General features: G+C 38.7%; 2 protein-coding genes across 5 annotated transcripts in view; one reads left to right on the top strand and one right to left on the bottom strand.

Moving 5' to 3' along the window:
* Positions 1-15,153, bottom strand: part of palm2akap2 (PALM2 and AKAP2 fusion) — a 77,517-nt gene extending 62,364 nt beyond the window's left edge. For 2 of the 3 annotated variants that reach the window (XM_072371290.1, XM_072371291.1), the window contains exons 1-2: positions 14,887-15,153; positions 3,393-3,444 (exon numbers count right to left, since the gene is read on the bottom strand). In XM_072371290.1, the coding sequence (XP_072227391.1) occupies positions 3,393-3,444; positions 14,887-14,930 (96 nt within the window). In that variant the 5' untranslated portion in view covers positions 14,931-15,153. The remainder of the gene's footprint in view (positions 1-3,392; positions 3,445-14,886) is intronic. The other variant, XM_072371292.1, reaches the window with a different exon arrangement.
* snx30 (sorting nexin family member 30) overlaps positions 1-17,466 on the top strand; it is a 360,763-nt gene that overhangs the window by 92,057 nt on the left and 251,240 nt on the right. The window lies entirely within an intron of this gene.

Here is a 17,466-nt window from a genome sequence, read left to right as displayed (position 1 = left end):
GAGATAGCAGGCATTCTAAAACTCAAAAAGATTTTCATTTTGAAAGTGGCTTTTTTGCAGTGAAATATCTGAAAGTCTGTGAAAGTGCCCGTCTTGCTGCAAGTGCCACAGAGATTGCTACTTCTTTATCCTCCCATTTTCCCGAACACTCACACACACTTCCATAATCTCAATCATCATGCGCCAGCTCCTAACTCCTTGGGGACTTGGCCCCAGACAATCTGCAGGCTTTGGCGCATTGTGTGTGTGCGTGTGTGTGTATATTGGGGGCAACCAAAAGTCCAGGAGGTTGAGGTAATCTATGTAAACATATCACAAACCCGACAGAAGAGTCAGAGAAAGACTCCACGCAAAGACACATACGCTTTTGTGTGTATTTTGCCATGCTGCTGGCGGTTGGAAGGCCAACACTGGCAATGGTTAATTAAAAAGAAAAGGCACTGACTGTTCATTGGCTGATGTTAAAACCACATGTAAGTCTTTGGTGAACACACAAACACGCACGCACAGTCACACAAGGTCTCCGGGCAGTCCCGGCCAGGCTGGGTTCCATTTTACAGCTATAATTACATGATAATAATATAGCAATTGCAGGTTTGGATTTAACAACATGACATCACAACTGTTCCCTAATCTGACCAATTAGTAACCATGGAAACAGGCCTTAATTACTATCAGGCTACTGGAATCTTCACTGGTGACAGACAAATGACCGTTCAATTAGATGCTGCTAAATTATTACTTTGCTGCAGTGAAATTAATGGAGAATGTTGCAAAAAAATATATGTTGTCCAAGCGCATACACAGTAGCACATATTGACACACTCTAACAATTAGGGCTTGAAAAAAAGCAACTTTGTTATTTGTTTTGAGTAATAGTAAAAATTTTGACCTCAATGAGATCTTACTTTTAGTGTCACAGCCATTTGTGTCATGCTTTATTAATCAGCTACACAGAGCAAAAAATATCACAGCAGTAAATGAACATCATACTGACAGCTGTCTGCTTTCTGACAGACTTGTGTTCAGCATGGCATTAACTCAACGTTAGAGACTGTATAACATGTTAACATGGGCTGGATTCAGCAGTTCTGTCTGCAGATGGCTCACAAACAGACACATCTGCTCTAACTCTTGGCTCAGATTTTTGAAGAAGCTTCCCGTTTGTCTCAAGTTCTGCTTAAGTTCTGAGGAGGACAGACATTGATGGTGATGATAATGAAATCTCAGAGTATCAATTATTAATGAAATCATTAGCGTGTCAGCTGCAGACCGCAGCTTCATGAGTGAGGATATATGTGTGTTCTGTGCACCTCCTCACAGGGGTTTTGCAATGTTTGTCCAGAAAGTAAGACGACTATCTGTCCTGTACATGCATGTTGAAGACGTGTCACATTATTTTGATGCAGTGTTTTCGGCCTGGAGAAATTGGAAAAAGACTAAAACAGAATTTTTTTGGACAACTATTTTGCTTCCTTTTTAGGGTAGTCTATAAAACTTTGACTTGCTTCTGTGTTTACGCTTGACCTCTGCTTCCTGGCTTCGTCTTTGGCTCACAGTGTCTAGCTTCCCACTATTAGTGTAATAGTAACCCTTCACTATTTAAGTGCCTGGCAGGGATTGACAGCTACAAGTCCCGTGACTGTATTGGTTGGTGATTCGAAGCATGGCTGAGACAAGAAAGGTGCTTCTTTGGAGGACACAAAAAGTATCAAATAATTTATTTGTGTTCAATGTCCGATCTAACATTGATGTCAAATTATTTGGCAATTAAAGTAGAATCTCTAATTCTTCTCTATTACTCAATGCTTAAGTCATTTTTGTAGTATTTTAGTACAGTTACAACCAGAATATTCTGCAGCTTTTGCACAATAACGTCTTGGCTTTGTGCGGCAAACCAAAACCTATTTACATGACACATTAACCATTGATTTTGTGATAGATATACAAATACACACGCAGCAATGATGCAACAAAGAGAAATGCTTGTTTCTGTTTGTTCAGACTGTGAGAACTTTGCGCTCTTTTTTGTAGATGCCACACTGGTTAAAGTACATGCAGCCTGGTATGGCTGCCATGTTTCAACGTGGCCAAAATAGTTTCTCCATCTGCTGCAACAACCCCCCCCAAACAAAAAAAAACACTTGTGTGTATGAATGTGTGTGTGTCTTCCTGTGCTTCTGAGTGTCCAAAGAGTTTCTGTGTGCGTCTGTGTGTGTGTGCGGTTCCTAGCTGGCGCCAAATTTAGTCTCAGGCAGTGAAACCCGGTGCAACTGTTCCTCTGAAGCCCTATCAGCAGAGAGGCAAACACTTTCAAAGATTCCTCTCTGATCGTGAAGCACAACTGTGAGCACCTGAATATATTCTTGACCAGCTCACAGCTGAGCTCTTACACAGTGAAAACTGTTGTACCTAAAAAAAACAAACCCAAAACCTCAGACATCTGGTCAAATTCAGTGAGAGAAAAAAGAGGCTTGATAGGATTTTCCACCAACTTCTCCATAAGTTGGTTTCCCCTCCACCAAAGAAAAAAAAAAAAGAGATGGAAGAACATGAAAGAGGATATGAACAGCAAGACAAATGCAGCAGCAGCGCAAGACAGAAGGCTGGCGAGGGAGTAACGGACATTACAATAAGAGCAACAAATAATCACTTTGTTTTCTTTGATGAAATGTGTGTAGGAGGCTGTGATGTCATGCTGAAATACTCCCAACACATTTCATTTATGAATTCATGAGTTAAGAATCAATCCTTTATGCAAGAAACTGATGTGCAGTTTATTCTCATTTTAATGTAGCCTTGACTTGCACTTAGCCTCCTGCCACAGAAGCCAAAGTAGCTGATGATGGCTGAACAAGGTGCATGTGTAACACAGACATACTGTACTTACAGTATACCGCCTGCTGATTTTGTAATGGAACCAATCAGGTTATCATGTTAAGTTGCAACGGAATGTAAAACTCTTGTGCTTACTCTTGTCTTACTCTTGTGTTAGAGTAAGTTTTAATCCTAAGGATCAGTGTGACTTTTAGAGCTCGACTCCACGTGTACGTCATAGTGCAATATACTTTGACGTGATACTTTTCCCCACCTTTTGGAATTGTTCAAGTTGACGATAGATTAGCAGCATGACAAGACAGTGAAAGCATGGCAGAGAATGAAAGGGAAATTATTAAATTAGTCAAGACGAGTAGAGCTGTAGAAACTGAGGTGCTGGAAGTAAAATATTGTACTGTGAATGAAAGAAAGAGATTGTATAAAGGTGGGACAGTGGGACTGACAGCCCTCATGTTTTAAAAGAAAAACCGACAGTAAAACAAACACAGAAGGTCAGAGAAACAGATAAAGGGACAAGCAGAGAGAAAATAGACAGTTTAAACACACTGACTTACCGACAAGGCCTGCAGCCTCTCTTTGTGGAGCTGAGCCTCCTCACACGACATCCTGAGCGGGAAGCAGGGGAGAGGGAGGTGAAAGGAGAACCAGAGATGAGATTTGAGAAGACGGAGTCCCTCAGCGAGATGTATATAGAGAGAGAGACACAGAAGGGAGGGAAATAAAAGAGTGAGGGAAGAGGGGAAGTGGAGGAGGAGTATCCAGACAAGGTCCTTCCTCAGCAATAATCCAAGCAGAGTGGGAGAAGGAGCTCTTGCTGAGAGGAAAGATCTTTTACTCAGTGGCCATGTGCTTCACACTCAGCCCACTGCTCGCATTTTCTGTCTCTCTGTCCGTCTGAGTCCCACTCTTTCTTTGGCTCTCCCCGTCTCTCCTCCCATTTGTCCCCTCCTTTCCTCCCTCCCTTCTTTAGGCATGAGCCATGTGTGATTAAACAGCTGGGAGGAGCAGCTGAGAGAGGGAAGGGAAAAAAGAGACAGGGCTGTGTGAGAAGAGTGGAAAGAGAAGTAGGAATGAGGGACAGAAAGAGGAAGAGCAAAATAAAATTGCAGGAGTAAGGAAAACAGAGGCAGAGGAGTAATTTGTCACATCTGAGAGCTGAAGGTGTTGGAGGTGCTCAAGATCCGCAGAGGAAAAAATCCACCATTTTGAAGATCATTAACATAAATTTATGGATCACTAGCCAAACTAAAACCTCCTCACAATCACAGTCTGACTTCTGTTTAAACTTGCACTAAGAGAGGAAATGGGACTATTTGCATGTGAGATGCTGACTAAAATCACTGTGTTTTCCACTCTAGCTGTACTTTTTGAAGTTGTCCGCAATTTCTTTAAAATATTGTGCAGTTGTGCAAAAGCTAGTGTCGCACAATTTCACTGAACGGAATTGGAATCTCACTTGGTGTAGAGTCACGGTTTGTTTGTACGTTGACAAAGCAAAAAAAAAAGAAGTGAATAAAAGTGTCGAATTTGCCATAAAAAGTTACCTGCTGAGCACTAGACAACATATCAAGAGCTCTAGCTCTGAGAGACAAAGGAATTTTCTTGGCAATGTATGTTTAGGCCATGTGCCATGCTGTCAACCTGCACTGGAACTTGTGTTGTCCGGATCGATAATTAAGTATTGATATTTGCGATCCCAAACGTGTTAGGATTGATACTTTATTAACAGTATCAATGCTTTCACAAATCTGTTCTAATTTTGTGTTAACAGGCACGCGACGTCCAGTCCATATACACATATTATTTAAATGTCTAAAACATTTATCTTTTTTTTGGTCATTTACATTTTTCTGTATTATGTTCCACAAAATGAACATATGATATGTGGCAACAGGGTCCGACGAAAGAACATGCATTTTAATTTGCAAATTTAAATTTGCTTACATTTTGCATTATGTTCTGTTTAAAATGTACTATTGCACAACTGTTAAAAAATATTTATGAGGAGTTAAGGAGGAGTTAGAAGGTGTTGTCAAAGTTTTTACTTTGGTTGGTTCGGATTAGGAATTAAGAAAACATGGTTCGTTTTAAATGTTTATGTTAATGTGGCTGGGGACAAAAAAAAACAAAAAACATATGGTTAATCCTAAATAACAATTTACAGGTTTGAATCTGTTAGCCTTGAATGCTAAAACAGCAGGCAATGTTGTTTAATGTTGACAGATTACTGTTGTCAGGATTGGTGGTGAGGTAGGACCCAGATGCAGTTCTCTTTAGTTCAAAAAGGTTTATTCCAAAAATCAGGGAGCACAGCAGGAACAAAAGGCGCGAGCCGGATTTAAAAAATACTTAAGCATGAAACAAAACACTATGACTGTGAATCAGCAACGAAACAGGACTATGAATAAATTCTATGACTATGAGGCATGAAAACCAGACTTATCTTTGTGCAGCAAAGCATGGAGGGATAGTGAGGATTCTGCAGTGACTGAAAGTAAACCAGGAAGCTAAATACTGTGAAGGGAGTGATCAGTGACATGAGGTGCAGCTGTGAACAATTAACCAGGTGCCTTGAGTGAACTGAACTTGACAGGGAAAAAACATGACTTGAACATAACCTGAAAACATGATTAACATAAACTGTGACATGACATAAACTGAGACAGGGCAGACTGTGACAACTGTGACTATATGACATTCCATAGGTCAAATGGAATTAATTTTTAATATAAGAAATGTAAGCCTGCTTTTAACCTAACTATGTAATTTAGAATTCGACAGGATTCAGTCAGCTTTGATAGTTAAGAGATCATTGGTATGATCTCACTTTAAAAAAGTGATGTCTCATAGCTCTATAAATAATGTTTGCTCTTGCTAAACCTGAAAAAGAAATGTTCTTTCTTCTCTACATTCTAACATGCCATGTTATTAAATTCAAATAACTGCTGCTGCTAATTGATACGTTAGCCGCTGTTGCAAACACAAACTTTTTTATCACTTTTCTGGGAGAAAAGACAGTACCAAAAACTGCAGAGTGATTGTTGCGCTCCATTTCGGATCTTTTCATGAAATTCTTTGTGGTTATTCCCTGTTAGTAGGTGGTTATCCTGCCCACACAGGAGCAAGCCAAAAGCTGACTCCTCAAGCTTTAATTCAGCTATGCTAACCTTGCTGTAGATTTACTCCTGTGCACATAAAACTGACACCAAAAGAAGCCTCCGACCGCTGAGGATCAGACACTGAGTGAGAAAAAGAAGAACAGAACAAAAAAGAACATGATTGTAATAGTGGAGATGATGAACGTCATTGGCACATCTTCAGAAATTCAAACAGCAAAAATACATCTTTGAAAGCCATGACACACACACACACTCGCATGGACAAAGCAGAGGTTGTGTAAATGGGCCACTGTAACCTGTGTCCCAATTATCGCTGTTCTCTTTTTTATCTCTCTTCGTTCACACAGGTTTCATACACTCCTCAGTTTCCACCTCTCTGACATCTTTTTATTTTAGATTGCTTTTCTGCCCTCTTGTCCACTTTCTCACATTCATTTCTTTATTTTATCCTCGTCTCACCCCCGTTCATCTCCCTTACGTTTTCTTCTTATTTCTCACATGGTGGATCCAAGCCCTCCATCTCTCCTCACTTCTCATGTCTCATTTCCTTTTCATTCATCACTCCTTGTTTTCCTGCTGACTCCCATCTTGTACTCATCCTCTCACTTCCTATCGCCACCGTTTACTTCCATCATTCCATTCTCATTCTTTTTTCTTCTCGAGCTTTCTGTGCTGTCCCTCTAACCCTCCTCTCCTCTCCTCTTCCCTCTCCTTTTTTCCATCCCTCCTTCCACAAGCAGACGTCCTTTTAAGGAGAAACAGCAGCGGTCCTTGCTTACTCCTTTGAGAATACAGAAGCATGTAGCACACACAAGCACAAAAACACACTAAAACACAACGGCTACTGCATTACTCCAAGGGAGAAAAAAAAATTTAATTAAAAAAAATGCAGCTGGACAGTACATTTTCTGTGAAGGGTGTCCCTATAGCTTTGATATATTAACATAAGAAAGGAAAAGTTCAAGGTTATCTAGGACTTTTAGGGTTTATAAATGTTAGAGGCTATTAGAAGTCTCTAATAGACTCTAACATTTATATTTCCTTATAAATATTTGTTAACAACAATTAACATAAGCAGTCAGTGTTGAATTAAAGTTTCCATACAGATAAGTCTCTTATAAACAATAGATTGGAGAGATTCATGACAGCTTACATTCTTATTTCCTGCACTTCAGTTTGGCAGTGAACAACAAGTTTAGCAGAAAACACTGTAATAAAAATCGCCTCATAGAAAAGGTATTAACATGAATTCTATGGCTGTAAAAAATAACCTCAGAGCCTGCAGTTTTATGATTTTCCATTTTGGTGTTGCTTTAGTTTTAGTTTTATGAAGTTTAACAACTCGTATTCAAGTGTAGCACCCTCTGGGCAAGAATTGCCCATTCTCACCAGAAAGCTTGTTATATGTTTGTTTGTCCACTTTGTCCAAAGTGTATTAGAGTCAATCCAAAGATTGTGAGATAGCAACTTATTACTTAGCTGTTGTTTTGTTCAGGGCAACATTCAGGTCACCTGATGGGAACCGCGACCCATGAGTACTAAAATGTGTAAGCCATAACAGTGTACACTTCTAACTCAAAACGCAATTTTTTCAAGATCTCCGCCTTAACTTTGAATTTCACCCCAAAATATGAACTTTTACCTCTTAACCCTAACCATTCCCAGGTGAGTGACATATAAAAATGAAAGGACTGTAGAAAACTTAAAGTACAAGTCTCAAATTAGCAATCTCATGCATTAGTCAGCATAGTAAGTCCATCTGCCACACCTCCTCCTTCTTATAAGTGTCAAAATGAACAGTGTGTTCGGGGCGCACATTGTTGTGTGTAACAAGATGTCATAGATGAACAATGTCATCATGCAGCGACACGTGAAATGAGACAAAGTGAAATGAGTTGTCTTTTTTGTGAAACTGACACCTTTTGCACTATATATTAAGATTGATATTATTTGAACATGTTTATACATATATTTAATTTCCTGTATCCAATTAGTTTTTTTTTCAATTATTTTACCGACATGTTCTTTCGGATTATACCCTGCATCTCATTTAAAAACTGTGGGCTTACATCACATTGACATACGGCTTAGCCTTGAGATCCAGTATTTTTAATTCTGTGTCCGATTCCTTTAAAAGTTCCTGTTTTTGCAACACAGTCACCAGGAAAAGATGCTGGCATTTTACATCCTGCCAGAATTAATTCTACAAGAAACTACCACTGTCCTGTTGTTTTACCTTAATTATCAGTGTTATACTCTTTGGTAACTCCTGTCACTGTCATGTTTCTGCTCCTTAAATTTTTAACAAAAAAAACTGGTTAGGATTTGGGAAAAATAAATGTATTGGTGTTAAATGCCTGCACTGTTGAAAGGACAGAGGGCGTGTACACATGGTACACATGCATTTAAAAACATAAAATACCTATGTATGGAATGGTCATAAACATACAAACTGGAAACATAAAATTCAGTCGAGAGACTGATTTGCACTTTTGCCACTGTAAGGCACAACTAGCTGCTTGGGATGATAATCTTGCTTACTGTGTTTTCAAATTTCAATGTGTGGGCTGATCTAATCAATGGTATTTTCATTATATAATCACATATATTCATGCACTTTTGTTTATGGGCTAAAACAGATTTCTTGAAACCCAGCAGTTATGCACAATGGTGGAAAAGGATGTTTAACTTCCACAAAATCAGTTTATACAAAAGATGAAAAACAGCAAGATTAAGTGCTTGGCTCTTCACCTGATGAGTAACACTGCATGGTGTGTATGCTATCACATTACTCACGTGACAAGCAGACATAGCCATTTCTGTTTTGTTTGCTACTACCTAATACCAGCATAGGCTAAACAGAGAGCTATTCAGACATAATTGTAATCAAACAAGTCTGTGAGGAAGTGTGTAAGCGACTGTTGGTCAGCTAGCACGTTTCCTGGATGTGGATCCTTATTACAGTTAGTAAGGTGGCCGTCATAATAGTCTATCTTTAAAAGAGTCTCTGTTTGAACTGGATTTATATCAATTACCTCATGATGTTGGCTGCTTACACTGTCACTGTATTTTTTGACTTGTGTATGATCAGTTTTAATTTTCTTCCCCCTAAAGTTTTTTTTTCTTCCTCCTCTGCTGTCTATGTAACTCTCCGCTCATTCCCTGAGGTACGGCCACCTTTCCTCCCTCTACAAGCCATTTGTTCTGGCATTAGCTATACGTTGGTTGGTCATTACTGGAGACAACAGCATCATTGTTCCTCTGCATCGCCACGACGACGCGATGACTTCACTGCACAGTCAGCCCAACCGCCCATACCTCCCACCCCACCCTCCCTTCCCAACCCAGAGGTAATGGTCTCCAGATGTGGAACTGGAAGAAGGAAAGCACTCACACACAAATATAGAAATACAATAATATGCAAAGTGTGAGTAGGAGGCAGAGGGAATGAGCAAATATGGACAAAGAAAGTAAGTCAGAAAAACTGTGCGTGTGAGTTTGTGTTGCTGTGTGTATGTGTGTTTATGTGTAAGCATGTGCTATGTTAACGCGGCCATTTCTTTTGCCTGCCCCTCATGAGCTTATAACTCCCGCATTTCAATTCTCCCCAAAATAACTGAAACACATAGAGCAACACATCTGGTTGAGACTGGTTTTTACTGCAGACTGGGTTATTGTATGTGTATGTAAATATAAATGTGTACGTGTGTGTTCTGCATGTGTAAGACTGGTGCAAATATTACTCATGTTGTGAGGATCTAGGTCTGCTCACACCGTACCATGTGTATTCCATAGGGGGATGAGGGGTCCCCATATGTCGGTCATTAAATTTTGAAGACATATTTTCAGCTTAGGCTGAGGTTAATTTTAGTTTAGGGTTAGAAAAGCTTCAGTTAAGGTTAGAGAGTGCATATGTGTGTGTGTGTGTGCAAGAAGAAGAGAAGGAGAGACAGAGAGAAGAAGGAGGAGACGAGTACAACCTCTGATAGACATATTTTGAGCTATTGGACTGCCAGACCTAAATCTAATTCATATTTTATACACTACTGTCAGAGGCTGAACTGTTCGGTTGTCTCTCTGTGTGTCACCATAAACAATAAAAGAAATAAATTCACAGTATTTGTTAATTTTTTTTTTTTTACGTTTAAGTAAAGCACAATTAAATCTATCCTCTGAATTTGTCACATCACAGAAACTGAACAAATCTCCAGCCATGTAAAATTATGTTTTTCAAAATCATAAGAGACCGAGCACTGATATCTGCCCTGAAAAACTGGGGATGTGTCCTCTTGAAAAATCTGATTGATAGATCTCACACCAGCTCAAATAAATCTTTTCCAGATTTTGCATGAAATAAGTCATTTCTGAAAAATATTGTAAGCCATAATAATAACAGTAATACAGGCCCGGTACCCAAAGATGTTGAAGTAAATAAAAGCCTTGGAAATGCTACCAAATGCCACTATTCAGTGCTTCCTTTACACAACAACTAATACATTTCTAAACTGTCACTGAGATTGGCTGAAATAAAGTTTTATTTTATATGCCTCGAACAGGAAAATAACACCAAAGCACTAAGAAAAAAATCCATTATTCTACTGTTTATGGATTCTATCTATTGTTGCAATCTAGTCTCGTGTTTTTTCCCCAGTCATAAAAATTTTATAAGATAAACCATTAACCTAGTTCACACAGTTCTCACAACTAGAACAATATGAATAATGACATAAAGCTGCATGAATACCTAAAATACCAGCAAACATCACTATTATAGTTGATTACTGTTTGTTTCTTCAGTCCCCTCTGCAGGTTTTGAACTGAGATTAGATTGTATGTTGATGGCAGTATATTTCCGTAAATGCATATGTATACGTGTGCCTCCGTGAAACATACTAGAAAGTAGTTGAGATGCAGACGGATGAGAAGTAGATGACTCCAGCTTTTAGACAGTGTTGCCATTTCAGCAGTATCTTTTGGCTCAGACTGTCTTTGAATGCCTTATTTTGTTTCTGCTCTCTAGATTGCTTGCCTGCTCTCGCTTGATTTTTATGATTTAAGTTAATGATGTTAACATTTTGAAAGGCACGTTGGTATTTAGGTGTGTTGTCACAATATACTCATTTTGTGACTAATAGTCTGATTTTTTTTCTTTTTTTTTATAAAAACACTAGTCATATAATCATATAATTGGTTTCTATATAATTTTCCCCATGTCCAAATTTCTATTGCTTTATCCATAAAATGTCCAAAGAAGCCAAAACAATGAACAACATACCGATAAATGTTAACTGGGCTGCCATCCAGTTAAATTGGATATGCACAATTCATACCATTAGCAACTCTTTACTTTAATACTTCTATGTGTGAGTAATAAATAGGATCAGTGAATGAACCATCTGTCATTGTGATGTGTGTGCCGTACATGATACTATCTTGTCTTTCTGTTTTTTTAGTGTATCATCTAAGGAGAACATTGTGTACGAGCGGATTAAAATGAGCATCTCAGAAGAAAGGCAAAGCGAAGGGATGATAGTGGGTGATAGACTGAATCATGACAGCACTGCCTCATTTTGTCAATTAGTACATTAACTATTAATGCACCAGCAAAGGTCCTCGGCATTATGCCTCACTGCACTTTTCCTGCCTGCTTCATGGCTGAGGTTCTTATGGAGCGCTCAAAAAAAAGAGAAAAAAAAAATCACTAGGACCCATCAATCACAATGCCAGTCAACAACTAACTGAGAGTCTCCGCTGGCAGTGAGCTGTATTATGCCGTGTTAGTTATCGCTCAAGCTAAGTAACTGCCCAGCATGTGTTAACCTGCAGCATCTTAAAGGTTACAAGTCGTTTAATTTTGAAACAAAGCAGCATAATCTGGCATAATGACCAACATACCTTGCACGACATCTGTAAACTGCACAAGCTGTTATAAGTGACATGTTAAAAAGAAAGTACAACTTCCATATATCCTAAGGTTTTATGTATTAGGCCATAAAACAGAAAAAAAACACCTGGTCTTATCTTCACCTCTAAAAATGTGGGAAATACAGATGAACAATGAGACATGATACTGAACACTGTGTCGTCATTTATCTAAAGCAGCAACAGAGAGATGCGTGAACCTGTGTTTCTGACAAGGTTTGAAGTACACTGACGTTTCATATGCACATTCCCACTTTGGTTTCCAGCCCTGCACCATCCTGTTAGTTCAAATCCAATTGAATCAAAGTGAATCCAATTCATTCATACAGAGCCAATTCAAAAACAATTTCAAAGCTGAGGAAACCAACAGATGGCATCGACACTTAGACTTTTCACATTAGATTTTCTTGGCTGTGTTGGTAAAGTTGCTTATATGTTATTACAAAACTACTGAAATATGTTTATGCACTCCAGACATTTACCATCGTGCTCTGTATCACTTCTAATGACAAATGCACAACATTACAACCGTAATGGTCAGATAGTTACCTCAGTTCCATTTCAGACTGATCGAATATAAACTTAATAGGATGTAAATATAATATAAGCTTTTTCTCATGTAAAAATGTTTGGTCAGATTTTGCAAATTTCACACAAATTTCACACACATAAGTCTTGGAAGTTTGTAAGCTTTTAAAATGTTCTATACACGTTTGCAGTACACGACACATTAATACATACAAAACAAATTATGTTCCACATATATTGATTTGGTCATATGACACATTCAAATGCTTCAGTAATGTAATCATAAAAAGAAAACATATTGCAGATAAGCTTGACATTCTATATATTTGGTTCGTTTTGTCTCATCACATATGTCATAGTATATAAAAAGATGCAGTCCTATTGTTAACAATTTTGTTGGCCTTTGGGGATGACTTTGTCTGCTTCTTCGGCATAACAACAAATTCACATATGTGACTATGCATGGCTTTACACGTGCTGGACTCACATAAAATTAGTTCTTTTGACACTGTTGTAACATCCTACAAATATTAAAGGAGCCAAAGAGCAAAAATTAGCTGGATTCTTTTGTGATGCTCTAAAATGACTAGCCAAAACATGAAAGCTATGTGTCAGTACCTAACTACACCCTTTCTGCTTTCGCAGGAATTAAGAGAGTAATGTGTTTTTGTGCAATGCTCAGAGGAAATTGCAAATCACCTAAGAGCTACATCTCAAACTCTACAGGCCTCAGCGAGCATGTTAATTTCAAAGTTCATGACAGTACAGTTAGTAGAAGAGTGAACAAATATGGCTTGTTTGGAAGGATTGAAGGGAAAAAACTACTCTCTCTGAAAAGAGAGAGTAGGCTTAGGTTGGCTTAGGTTTGCAAACTTGCAACTGAACAAACCACAAGACTTCTGGAACAATGTCATTTGGACAGATGAGACCAAAGAGTTTGGCCATAATGTACCGCGAAAACCAAAAACAGCATATCAACACAGATTCCTCATAACAACTGTCAAGCGCGGTGTTGGGGGTGGGGGGTGAGGACTCCTCTGTATACCAAAGTGTTCTTGAGTCTGGCCACCTCTCTAACAGCTAAAATTTTGCTGACATTGGTTCATGCAACAGGTCAATGACCTCAAGCACAGCAGAACGTCTGAATGGCTGAGAAAATAATAAATAAAATTAAAATGTTACAATACAAGTTTTTCACACACTGCCTCTGCATTTTGGCTTTGTTTTTGTTGTTCATTTCTGGTTGAATGTATTTAAGACAACTTCATTATTGTGTACTGATATGTTAAATCTAAAACAGGGTGTAATTGATTTTTTCATAGGACTACGTATATGCGCCAAATTTGCAAAAAATAATATTCAAGATTTGCAAGGCCCCAAGAAGACCCCAAAAATGAAATGAACTCGAACAGCACTGGATCAAGATCTATGGTGCCATGAGTATATGATCAAACCAATATTTCATAACAGTAATTAATCTATATTAGAAAAGCGAGTATATAGATGTTCCAAGTAATACGTAGTTTTTTTTTATGTTTAATTTAGTGAAAGGTCTATGAGTTGCAGTTGTGTTTAGTGAACATTTTTTTGCCGTTTTTTTCAATTTCTTTTGAAAAAAGTGTTTAAGGCTGATTAACAATGAAACCAACATGGAGGGATTGAACCACCTTGGCAGCTTTGAAATAATAAACGACAAAACACCCCATAATGCAACTCTCTCCTAAAGCAAAAGGCTCCCTCGGTAAAGCTTTCCATTTACAAAACTATCATTGTAAAACTAGCCATTGGTACAAAATTATATATATATTTGGATCTAAACTCACATAACAAAACTGTTTTTCTGATTCAAAGGCTCAAAGGGGTTTGTAATCTATTGTTTTTCTTTATTTCATTTAACATTATTTACAGGAAAACATATAGACATACAGGCACAGAAATCACACACAGGAGGAGGTGGTCTCCAGCATGGCGGACTGTGCTGACACAGAGAGGCTGGACCATTCTGCAGCCTCCACATTGACTATGCTAAAATGTACCACATCTCACACACACACACACGCAGTGCATTACCATGCATGAAGAATTGCATTGGAAAATGCAAGTATTGAAGAAATGATTTTCAGAAGCAGACTGTTTGTTTTTGTCTCAGACAAACAGAGGATAGTGATACAAAACAGAGAAATGGAACACGACAATCACCTTAAAGAGCTGGTGTGCAGTGAGGTGAGATGTTTGTACAGGGAGCCGTGACGATGAGTGAAGAATGGAGAGATCTAGTGAGGAGAAGAGAAGGAGGAGTGTACACGGTGTACCGCGTGTCCCCTCTCTAGTCATGACTGAGCAGCAGCCTCACCATGACGGAGCTCCCGTTCCCATGACAACCCAGGCTGTCAGATGGGAAGGAGACTGGTGGAGGGATGCGGGCAGAGAGAGGCGTGATGGTGGAGAACATACAGAGTCATAAAGAGCATCTACTTACGGGGCTTTGGCAGTGCCGTTCCTTTGCAAAGGTGCGTCTGACATGGCTGCAATACCCGTCTTCCCAGTTCTCTATCCTCTCCCCTCTCCCTCGTCCACCTCTTGTACTCCTGTCCTCTAGTGTCCTTTTGACAGAGTTGTGTCCTCCTCTCTCTTCCTCCTCCCTCCCCGCCTTCTTATGTTCTCCTCCTTTTTTCTTCTTTCCTCTTGCCTTTTTGGCGTGTGTTCTTTACGCCAGGATGTGTCAGAGCAGCCTGTGCCGCTCCTGCATCACCCTGCTCTGCAAGCAGGAGGGAATGGGAGTAAGCGTGTGTGTATGTGTGAGTGTGTGAAAAAGGGAGCGAGAGAAGAAAAAAGAGAAATAGTGGCCCTCTTGTGTATTTTTCTGTGTAAATGCAGGTGTGGCTGTCAATGAGAGAGAGTGAAATTGGTCCAGTAAAACCTGCAGTGAAGCAATGAAGAGAATGAAGTAAACGCATACAGTAAGTTACAGGGAGTGATGAGAAATGGGAATGTTGATAAGATAAATGAGAGGGGTGGGGTATGGATGAGAGGTTAGGATGACAATAAGGCAGCAGAGAGAAAGAGCCTTTTGGGAGTTGCTGGATAATGAAAGGAGTGGCCAAGCCTGCTTCACTCAGCCTTTTTCCTTGAGAACAACCTTTCCCCTTTGAGAGTGAGGATAGATTCATTTGAAGAGGAAAATGGGTTACTTGAATTGTGCTTTACCCACAGTCATAATCCCCATCAGCTCAACCATCCTCTGTTTGTTGTATGTAACTAAAGTAGCTAAGTGCTGTGCCTTCAACCATTGCTGCTACCTTTTTGATACATGAGATCGAGACAAACATGCATTTCTGTCTATAATAAAAAAGCACTTTATTAAACCATTTTGTCCCTTTCTAGCTGGATTTCTGAAATTACAATGCTTGGTTAGGGTTAGAAATCAAAACTACATTAGTAGTGTTCATACAACAGTCACAGTTAGAGCTAAGAAAGGTTCTTTTTAGAAAGTGACTGTACCATTGTGGACGCCATTTTTACCCTTCACATAGAGTTACTCTTACCCCAACTTGCGGTCAACAACAGTCTAACATAATTTTTTAATATCTGCTTGCATTAATAAACAGCACATGGCCACTTCTTGGAGTGAGAACAGTATGAGATTCAGGGAACGTCTTAGTTGTAGTTAATCTGTTTGAACTTTAGAGTTGAGGAAGTAATCCTAGTGATTAGATAACTTGTGTTAACACATTTTAATGGCTATAGTTATTTGACTGATTGCAGTTCAGACAGCAGTACAATTAATTGCACATTTTCAGTAACAAAGATCTGAGGTTGATGAAGAAAGAGATTTGATTCTTGAACCATGACACATTGAAACATAATATGACTTTGATGTCACAAAACAGAACACAGTGCACTCGATAATCTGTCTTCTACTGTAACCATTTACACATAGACATATCTGTCATGAACGTTAGAAAGTGAAGGTTAGACTTTCATATACTGAACTAAAAACAGCACAAAGAAAATGTGTTTTCAGTGTTACAGCAGTGTTTATAATCTGATATAGGACTATATATTGTCCAACAAAAGACGAGAAGATTTGCAATGCTCATCCTTGCATGGGCTCAGGAATACTGATGAATATGAGTGATATGCATGAATCAAAATTCTTAAGAAAATCGTCAGAATTGACCTAGGCCTAGACGATCAAGCATGCAGAATTGTAGAAATAAGAAATAAAAGAATTAAATTAAATAATAATAATAATAATAATAATGAAATATATATATATATATATATCTGCCCGTATCCCACATACATATATACACACATACATGTGCTGCAGTCCAAGTACTGCAGTGCTTTTCAGATCACTGCAATTTGTTATTCTTTACTTTTTTTATGCCAGCCCAGCTTTATTTGAAACAGGATTGTAGTTTTTACAGGCATTTGCAGTATAGTGCAGGCTGGGTTTTGGCATGCCATCTTACTTTTTTTCTTCTTTCTTGCTCAAATTCCAATTGCTACTGTAAGTGAGAGCTAGTGAGAAGTGTTTAGTCTATGAGATCTTGCTACAGATACTTGACCAAACAAGAAGCTCAGCAGTCTTTTTATTGGGGCAGTAACCTGCTGGCTGAGTGCTTAGTAGCACTGACTGAAGATTGGAGGATAAAGCAGAAAGTCCATCTCTCTACTATCTCCTGTTTTCCCTTTCCTTCTTATCTCGATGTTACTTCTTTCAAATGATCTGGCACTATTCCTTTTACACATCACTGGCTTTTTTTTCTTTATTGCTGCATTGTCTGACCAATCTCTCCTTTCTTTCTTTTTCTGTTTTGTTCCTCCTTACAGATCACTGTAGATTACCCATGACATAGAGTCGATCAGAGTCAATTTCTACCCTTTCCAGTTTCTTTATTTTGAAGCTGAACAGAAGAGGTGCATTGAAGAATTTTCTCCATTGTCTGAATTTTCAGATTGTAAAAAAAGTTAAAACTTTTTTTGTGATGGTCCACTACTGACAGCAAATGTTCTTGACCTTCTGTGTTGATTGTTTTGTGCAACCAAAGAC

This window comes from Leuresthes tenuis, unplaced genomic scaffold, assembly GCF_036924035.1.
Source record: "Leuresthes tenuis unplaced genomic scaffold, fLeuTen1.0.hap1 SCAF_19, whole genome shotgun sequence".
Classification (NCBI taxonomy): Eukaryota; Metazoa; Chordata; class Actinopteri; order Atheriniformes; family Atherinopsidae; genus Leuresthes; species Leuresthes tenuis.
This window is presented reverse-complemented; position numbering and strand designations above follow the sequence as displayed.